General features: G+C 46.2%; 1 protein-coding gene across 1 annotated transcript; it reads right to left on the minus strand.

Annotated features, from left to right (window-relative positions):
• Positions 1–3,188: 3,188 nt before the first annotated feature.
• OR12J2 (olfactory receptor family 12 subfamily J member 2) lies at positions 3,189–9,043 on the minus strand. The gene is made up of 2 exons (XM_070275133.1): positions 8,970–9,043; positions 3,189–8,069 (listed from the first exon to the last, which is right to left on the minus strand). Exon 2 carries the CDS (start codon positions 7,586–7,588, stop codon positions 6,581–6,583), a length of 1,008 nt encoding a protein of 335 aa, XP_070131234.1. The 5' UTR covers positions 7,589–8,069; positions 8,970–9,043; the 3' UTR covers positions 3,189–6,580.
• Between the last annotated feature and the right edge of the window lie 354 nt (positions 9,044–9,397).

Raw genomic sequence — 9,397 nt, forward strand, 5'->3', positions numbered from 1 at the left:
TTATACCACAACACACAGAATATAAAGATTTACAAAAAACACAATTCCATTTACCTATCCCTGTCCTTTGTGATACAGCTGAATATATTTTACATCTGCCCCTTTAATACATGACAATACAGTGTTATAACCTTTAACTAAGTAGGAAGTGGCATTTTACAGAAATTAAAAAGAGAGAAAGGATAGTCTTTTATGACTGCTCACAGAGTTACCATTTCTGATGAACACTCCTATTTCTTGTAGATCTGAGTTTTCATGTTCTGCATTTCTCTTAGTCTAAATAACTTCGTTATCAGGTTTTGTATCATAGATCTGCTTGAATCAAATTCTATCAATCTTTATTCATCAGAACATGTCTTCACTTACTATTAATTTTTGGAAAATCTGTTTTTCTGCATATAGAATTCAACGTACAGTTTTTCCTTTCAGCACCTTAAGGTGGTCCTTCCATTGTCTGCAGCCTCCACTGCATCTGAGGAGCAGTCAGCCTTCATTCGCATCGTTGTTGCCCAATGTGCGCTGTGTCTGCTCTTCTCTGCCTGCTTGTAGGATGTTGTCTCTATCTTTGGTTTTAGCACTTTCGCTGTGATACGGCTGTATGTCCTTCTCCATATTTGCTGGGCATGGTTTTGCTGAGCTTCTTGAATCTGTAAGCCAATGTTTTTCACCAATTATGGAAAATATTAGGCCATTCTTTCTCTAAATATTTTTGCCTACCCTGTTTTCATTCTCTTCTCCTTTAGATACTCCATTTACATGTATGTTAAATCTGTTGATATTGTCCCACAGATTCTTGAGGCTGTGCTCCTTTTCTCACACTTTTGTGTATGTTTTATTTTAGATAATTTCTAGTGAAATTTATTCAAGTTCACTGACCTCTTCTCTTTCCTCCAACCTACAATTAACCCTATCAGGTGAAACTTTCAGTTATTGTTTGTAGCTTTTATTCTTTGGCTGAAATTCTCCATCTGTTCCCTAATTATGAACATATTATACTTAAAGTCCTTGAAAATACTTAGAATAGCTACTTAGAGCAATTATTTGATAACTGAAACATGTGGATCATCTCTGGCTCTCTTTCTATCAACTGTGTTTTCTATTTGTCTTTTAGCCACATCTTGCTTTATTGTATTGTAATATTTTACTGGTAGACATTGTGAATGATACCTCACAAAGACTCTGATTTTTTCACCATCCTGTGAAGCGTGGTGATTTTTTGTTCTAGCAGAGAGTTATATTACTGCAAGATCTTACAGGCTTAGTTTTATGGTTTGTTAGGGATTTAATTTTTACGTTGTTAGGTTGAGTCTGTTTTGGTTTTGATCTCAGTTTTTTCCCATTTTTTTTAAATTTATTTTTTCCAGTTTTATTGAGATATAATTGACATATAACATTGTGCGAGTACAAGGTGTACAACACATTGATTTGATATGTTTATGTATTGCAAAATTGTTACCATCTTGGCATTAGCTAATACCTTCATCATGTCAATTACCACTTCATTTTTGTGGTAAGAACACTTAAGATCTATTCTCTTAGCAACACTCAATTATATAACACAGTATTTTTAGCTATAGTGACCTTGATGTACCTTAGATCTCCAGAACTTGTTAATCTTATAACTGGAAGTTTGCACATTTGACCAATATCTCCCCATTTCCCCCAGCCCCCAGCCCCTGGTAAACACCACCCTACTATCTGTTTCTCTGAGTTTGGCTTTTTAGATTCCACATGTAAGAGACATCATGCAGTATTTGTCTTTCTTTGAATATTTCACTCAGCATAATGCCCTCAAGTTTCATCCAAGTTTTACAAATGTCAGATTTCCTTCTTTCTCATGGCTGAACAGTATTCTATTATCTATATATGGTATGGTATATATATATATATATATATATATATATATATATATATATACACCACATTTCCTTTATCCATCCATCCGCTGACGGATGCTTAGGTTGTTTCTATATCTTGGCTTTGTGAATAATGCTGCAAGGTACGTGGGAGTGCAGATAGCTCTACAAGATCCTGATTCACTTCCTTTAGATATATACGTGGATGTGGGCTTGCTGGATCATGAGGTAGTTCTATTTTTAATTTTTTGTGGAACCTCCATACTGTTTTCTATAGTGGTTGTGACAATTTGCATTCCCACCAACAATGCACAAGGGTTCCCTTTTCTCTACATCCTTGCCGACACTTGTCATCTCTTGTCTTCTTGATGACAGCCATTCTAACAGGCGTGAGGTGCTATCTCATTGTGGTTTTGATGTGTATTTGAGTGACCTTAGCCTTAAGATAAGTCCTTTAGTCCTGGGACACAGTCTTTCCTCGCTAGGTGTGGCCCTTCTTGGGTTTTAGTGGAGGTACTGAGGTGTTTACCAAGCCCCTATAACTTCTTGGGACTCGAAGTTCAAACTCAGTCTGTCCCGTGATTGGCTGTAACTGAGATCTCTGCCCCTGAGCCTTCCAGACATTGCTTTTCCTTTGTCTCCTTTAAGGGCCCCCCCTTCACGCACAGTTCAGGTATCAGTCAATGACTGGGAGATTCCCAATCCTGTGGTTTCCTATTTTTTCTGAGACATTCATCCTTTATTTCCCTCTGCCTTGGCAGCTGCAATCTCTGTCCTTTGACACGTCAGACCGAGAAGACACCGGCCTTCTGTTGAGTAGCAGGTGCCCTATGCTCAGCTGACCCTCGAGTTTCCACAGGGAACAATCCGTGTGATGACTCCATTCCCTCAAGGTTTGAATCCTATCCAGTTTCTGCTGGTTTAGGTCACTCTGAGGTGCTTGAAATAGTTGTGGCACGAAAAAATATTTATTCTGGAGTTTATGATTGCTATCTGTGTGAGGGCTGGTCTGACATAATCTACTTCAAGATTATAGAACCAGAAACAGCCTATTTTCTCCTTTTTAATGTCTATTTTTCTAAAAATCTTTTAATATGCATCCATTTACTCCAACATAAAAAAAGAACAAGAGGAATTGCTGAGAATTTGGTTATTGGGGCTTGAGAAGAAGAAGTTCGACATTTCTGGGGTATTGGTGGGCCACCCACAAGTGCACACACAGGCCGACAATGAAATACGATGCTTCCAGTATGAACTGATCAGAATGACCGGGAATGACACGTAAAGAATTACACGGTCTCTTTTAAACTGAAAGAAGCAGTTTACAAAATAATAATTACAAAGTGGTTCTATATTTATTAAAGTCTGTGTATGTGTGTTAATATACACAAGCAGGAAAAATGATTTGCACCAGAATGTTAACAATGGCTACCTCTGGATGGAATTACAAGTGTTTTGCTTTTTTATTTTCTCCTTTTAAACATCTATATTTTCTAATTTTATTAGCATAAAATTCACATTTGCTATGAAAAGAAACCCCATGGTCCTCTTCAGGGAACTCCTGCAACACAGAGAGTAACGGAAATTCGGAGTGGACCTGAGTTAGGAGAGAGCACTGTCTTGGGCTTCCTTGGCTGGGGGTCCTCCATGGTGACTCTGGACAGTCACCTCAGCAGAGCGCCTCTTGCTGGGGGATGGCGGACGGGCAGCTCTCATGCCGATTCAGGCTTCAGAGTTCATTCATGTCTGGGAGCATTTCCTGCAGCCTCTCTTCCTCTGGAGTCAGAGCAGCCAGGCAGGTCCGATCTCTGGAGGTTGAAGCTGTGGTGTGGGGGCCACTACCAGTCTCAACAAGACTCAGCTGACCAGCCACCTCCTGCGTCCTCCTGTGCGAAGCTCAGAGGCTCCCGGATTGCACTGCAAACTCTGCTACTGGCCACCATTCAAATGCCCCTTCCCAATTTCCACAGGTTTACAAACCTCACAATCATAATGTCTGTCACAGATTAGGGAAAAATAAAGAGAATGCCCCATCCCCTGACTAACCATGTGAAAAAATGCCTCTTCCCAGCCTCTCCAAAACTAAGTGTAATGGTAGAAATTGTGGTAGAAATGATCTCTGTGCCATGAATTCATTCTCTCAGTCAGCTGATGATCACTGGGGGCCCGTCATGGGCCTGGTGCACAATGCTTCCAAAATGAGTTAATTTAGAAAAGTAAATCTCTGGTGCAGGGATAAGAAGGTGAACAAGGCATCGTCCCTGAGACAGCCAACATGGAGGGGGACAGACTTGCTCAGGGAAGACAGCAGCCCCCACAAGACCTGAAGCCTCGTTCTCTCAAAGGGTCCCTTTCTGCCCACGTCCGTCCAAAGCACACACGGACCCCATACCCCTGTCCCCAGTGCTGCACAGTTAAATTTCAAGGGGAAGGGAAGGGGCTCCAGCTGCCCTTCCCCGTGAGCTTCAATGACGCCCAAGTCCTCCTGCAGCCAGGGCCTGACAAGGAAGAGCCCAACTGGATCGCCGGTTGGTGGTGAAGGGAGAAGCCGGTTGGTGGTGGAGGGAGAAGGAAAGGAATCAGTGGTCGCAGTTCACTTCCCACACTGATGCCTGTAACATCCTTAAATTGGAGACTTGAAGACGCCTAGTCCTTCGGTGCCATCCCTATCAAAGTCCCAAAGACATTTTTCACAGATGTAGAACAAATAATCCTAAAATTTATATGGAACAACAAAACGCCCCAAATAGTCAAAGCAATTCTGAGAAAAAAGAACAAAGCTGGAGGCATCACACTACTGATGCCAAAGTGCACTTCAAAGCTACAGTAACCAATACAGTGTGGAGTTGCAGAAAACAGACACACAGATCAAGGGGATCGAATCGATAGCCCAGAAAGAAAGCCACACACCTATGCAAGCTAATTTTTGACAAAGGAGCCAAGAACATACAATGCAGAAAAGAAAGTCTCTTCAATAAATGGTCTTGATAAAAGTGGACAGGGACGTGCAAAAGAATGAATGCACACCATACACAAAAACTAACTCAAACTGGATTAAAAACTTGAATGTAAGACCTGGAACAATAAAACTCCCCGAAGAAATCATAGGCAGTATATTCTCTGACATCAGTATTAGCTGTATATTTTGAATATCGTGTCTCCTCAGGGAAGGGAAACAAAATAAAAATAATCAAATGGGATTACTTCAAAATAAAAAGTTTCTGCATGGCAAAGGAAATCATCTACAAAATGAAAAGATGCCCTACCACCTGGGAGAAGATATTTGCAAATCATATATCTGATAAAGGGTTAATATCCAAAATATATAGAGAACTCATACAACTCAACAACAAAAAACAAACAACCCAATTAAAAAACGGACAGTGGATCTGAACAGACATTTTTACGAGGAAGACATACTGATGGCCAACGGGCACATGAAAGAATGTTCAACAGCACTAATTATTAGGGAAACACAAATCAAAACCACAATGACATATCACCTCATGCCCATCAGAATGGCTATAGTTAATAAGACAAGAAACAACAAGTGAAGGAGAGGATGTGGAGAGAAGGGAACCCTCATACACTGCCGGTGGGAGTGCAAACTGGTGCAGCCACTAAGGAAAACAATATGGAGATAAAAATTAAGACTAGAACTTCCATATGATCCGGGTATCCCACTTCTGGGTATTCATCCAAAGAACATGAAAACACTAATTCGAAAAGATACATGCACGCCTATAGCCACTGCAACATTATTCACAATAGCCAAGACTTGGAAACACCTAAGTGCCCACCAACAGATGAATGGATAAAGAAGATGTGGTCTATATCCACCGTGGAATACTGCTCAGCCATGACAAGAGATGAAATCATGCCATTTGGGACAACATGAATGGACCTTCAGGACATAATGCTAAGCCAAATAAGTCAGGCGAAGAAAGACAAATACCACATTATTTCACTCATGTGTGGAAGATAAAAACAACAATAACAAACAAACACATAGATTCAGAGAACAGATTGGTCGTTACCAGAGGGGAAGAGGTGAGGGGAGGGCGGAAGGGATAAAGGGGCACACGTGTATGGTGACAGATGACAGCTAGACTCCTGGTGGTGAACACGATGCAGCCTATACTGAAGTCGAAATATAATGATGTACACCTGAAATTTATATAATGGTATAAAACAAGGTGACCTCAATAAAAAGAAAAAAAAAGAAAAGGCCTGGTCAAAATATTACGCTAAACAGTAACAAAACTTTTTGGAAGACCACTCGTGAAGACTTTCCTTCCAGGGAGAACCCATCGTCCTGAAGCCCCACCCTTCCTCGCCGCAGGCTCGCTGCTCCGCCCAGACGAAGGCAGAGGCAGCATCGGGCGTGAACCGAAGGAGCTGGCGCGGGGGCCGGGGGAGCGCTCCGCCCAGAGCCCGGAGACTCGGGCATCTTGGAGAAGAAATTCCTAGCGAGGGCTAGAGAAAGGGAGCGTCCACACCGATGATTTCCTGCATCGTCTCCTGCTTCTCAGTTCACACAGCTGTCACGCAGGTCACCCCTTGATGGTACAGAGCAGGACGCCGAGGGTCTGGGAAGGTAAGGGGCTTCCCGAGGCCCTAGGGGGCGGCGGCTCCAGAGCCGGTTCCGTGGTCGCTGCAGGGGGCAGCGGGATGTGCCCTCAGGAAGCAGGGACCGGGTCCCCGACGCCAGTATACGCCCCGCCTCAGGGAAGGCTGGCCCTGGGCGGTGCCTGCTGCCCACCCTCCAGGGGGGAGGTGGCGGGTCCGCGTGGGGCGCACAGACCGCGGCTGCGGGAGAGCACTCTCCTGAGGGCGGCCTTGACGTCCGTGTTCCTCAGCGAGTAGATGAGCGGGTTCAGGGAGGGCGCCACTGAAGTGTAGACCACCGACACCACCTTGTCCTTGTCGAGCGCGTAGCTGGACGCGGGGCGGAAGTAGGTGTAGACGACGGTGGAGTAGTACATGGACACCACCAGGAGGTGCGAGGAGCAGGTGGAGAAGGCCCGCCGCTTGCCCGCGGCCGAGCGGATGCGCAGGATGCTGGCGTTGATGCAGGCGATGATGCAGCCGTAGGAGAGCATGGTCACGGAGAAGCTCCCCAGGGCCAGGACCACATCCGCAGTGAAGGCCATGGCCTCGTTCAGGCGAGTAGGGGCACAGGAGAGCTTCAGCAGCGGGGGGATCTCACAGAAGAAGTGCTTAACCACGTTGGAGCCGCAGAAGGGCAGGCGCCCCGTGAGGACCGTGTTCACCGTGGTGTTGGTCAGGCTGACTGCCCACACAGCCGAGGCCAAGAGCACGCACACCCTGGGGCCCATGAGGGCACCGTAGTGCAGGGGCCGGCAGATGGCCACATAGCGGTCTAAGGCCATAGCAGAGAAGAGCAGCAGCTCAGCCCCCAGGGACCAGGTGAAGAAGAAGAGCTGGGCCATGCAGCCCCCGAAGGAGATGGTCCTGCCAGCCACCATGCTGCCCAGCAGCTTGGGTAGGATCGTGGAGGTGCAGAGGATGTCCACCGCAGCCAGGTTGACCAGGAAGAAGTACACGGGGGTGTGCAGGGCAGGGCTGGAGCTGATGAGCAGCACAATGAGCAGGTTTCCAGAGAGGGCCACCATGTAGAGGAGAAGGAATGCGGGGAAGAGCAGCATTTGCAGCCCAGGCGTTTCTGAGAATCCCAGAATGAGGAACTGGGTGACCAGCGTCTGGTTCATCCCAGCCTGGTGGACGCAGCTCTGAGTCCTCCTGTGCGCCCGGGGCTGCTCTGACACTGGCTGTCGAGGAAAGAGGGGCCCACTGTTTTAACTTGTTCTGAACATTCCATCCTGCAGATGCTTGTGTGACCCATTAGAAAGAGAATTTCAGGTCCTACTTTGGTAATGACAATGGAGATTTGTGCCCCTGATAGCTTTGGAGACCAGGATCACTGCAGTGGGAGCAGCTGTCCCCTGAGGTTAGAGAAGCTCCATCCTCACCCCTCTCCTGGCAGGTGTGGGACTGAGATGGCCACTCAGAAAAATCACTGGACTTGGGTCCTGGTCAGTGTGGGCTCATCTTTCCCCGGCTCCCGTGGGGCCCTGAGCACGTGGCGGCCGGGGTGGTGGGCTGACAGGGAAACCAGTATCCTGAGCTCCATCTACTATTTGAAAATCGTGACAGTTGTGTTTACGTCCTGGTCATACACTCGGACTGTGCCTGGGAACAGAGACGGGGGAAAAGCAACTCAATAAATCAGAGAAAGCCTGTTTCTAAAAGCCCCAGGACTCCTGCCTAGACTGACCACATCCAGCGGCACTGACACACAGGCACTGGAAGCCAGGGGCCGGGCCTGCATGCCGGGGACAGGGTGGGACCCGAGCCCTGTTTCCACTCCAGAGCCTGCTGCTGTCTGCCCCGCACGGCCCACAGCAGGGCCCCCAAAATCAGAGACACATCACCACCAGACTCCTCAGCTGAATCGGAAAGATGTCCCAGGACAAACCTGAGACAGTGGGAGCCGAGGCTCGTGCATGCCAGCTTCTGGATGACGAAGCAAGTGCAGATGGCTTGTAGATTATTACTCTAATGTGGGGGCACTGAGCTTATTTTGAAATACTGCACCTTGATATTTCTCTATTGACACCATAGCCCTTTCATTAAAAGGGAGGCTTTCATACATTCACATAAGCTGATGGCTTCGCACACTATTTCCTGGCACAGGCTTAGGTCTGGTCCTTCTGCTTTAGAGTCAGTGTCCGGGAGATGTACGACTGTCACTAAATGTTACGAGGAGGTGTCCCTGTGAGAGGGTGTCCGAGAATGACCAAGAAGATCACAACTGGAATGTGCTCATTGGTGTGGAAAATGCTGACAATTTTCCACAAAAATCTGTTACATTAAAAGAGAGAAAGAGAGAGACAGCAATTTTATACTACATTTTGTCTATGTTGCTCATTTTCCTTTTCTTATATCACTAGAAAAGCTTCTTCCTTAAACGTGACATCCAAAGGGGTCCCACAGCTCTTAGTACAGAGCAAATGTAATTATCCACTATTCTCAAAACATTCCTGTTTATGTTTAAAATACACGCAATACACAGAATCCACATTCACTTACAGTGGGTGCTTACAAAAGATGGAGAAATCTTTCTGGAATTACTGGTATCTTCTCAAGAAACTTCCTTCTTGTTCCTAAGAAAAAAAAACTTTAGAGAGTTGTCAGAAATCGTTACAAAATAGAGTTGTTTTTAAACAAAAGTACGGAGGGTGCCAGCTGTGTCCAAGAGCAGGGTCAGTGGGAGATTTGTGGCCGGAGCTCGAGGAGCCCTCTTGCATCGGGAACAGGCAGAGACACACTCCGGGTGGTGCTGCAGGGCCTGAGGGGCCAATTAGCACAGAACCTGCTCTCCCTGATGAGGTGGAACCAGCCTTGGGCTCAGGACTCTCCAGAGAGGCTGACCAGCACCTGGGGGACAGATGTAATCACCACCGAGAGAGAACTGACAACGTTCTCGGCACCTGCGGGTGTTTCCTGGCTGGAACAGG

The sequence above is a fragment of the Equus caballus genome, chromosome 1 (genome assembly GCF_041296265.1).
Source record: "Equus caballus isolate H_3958 breed thoroughbred chromosome 1, TB-T2T, whole genome shotgun sequence".
NCBI lineage: Eukaryota > Metazoa > Chordata > Mammalia > Perissodactyla > Equidae > Equus > Equus caballus.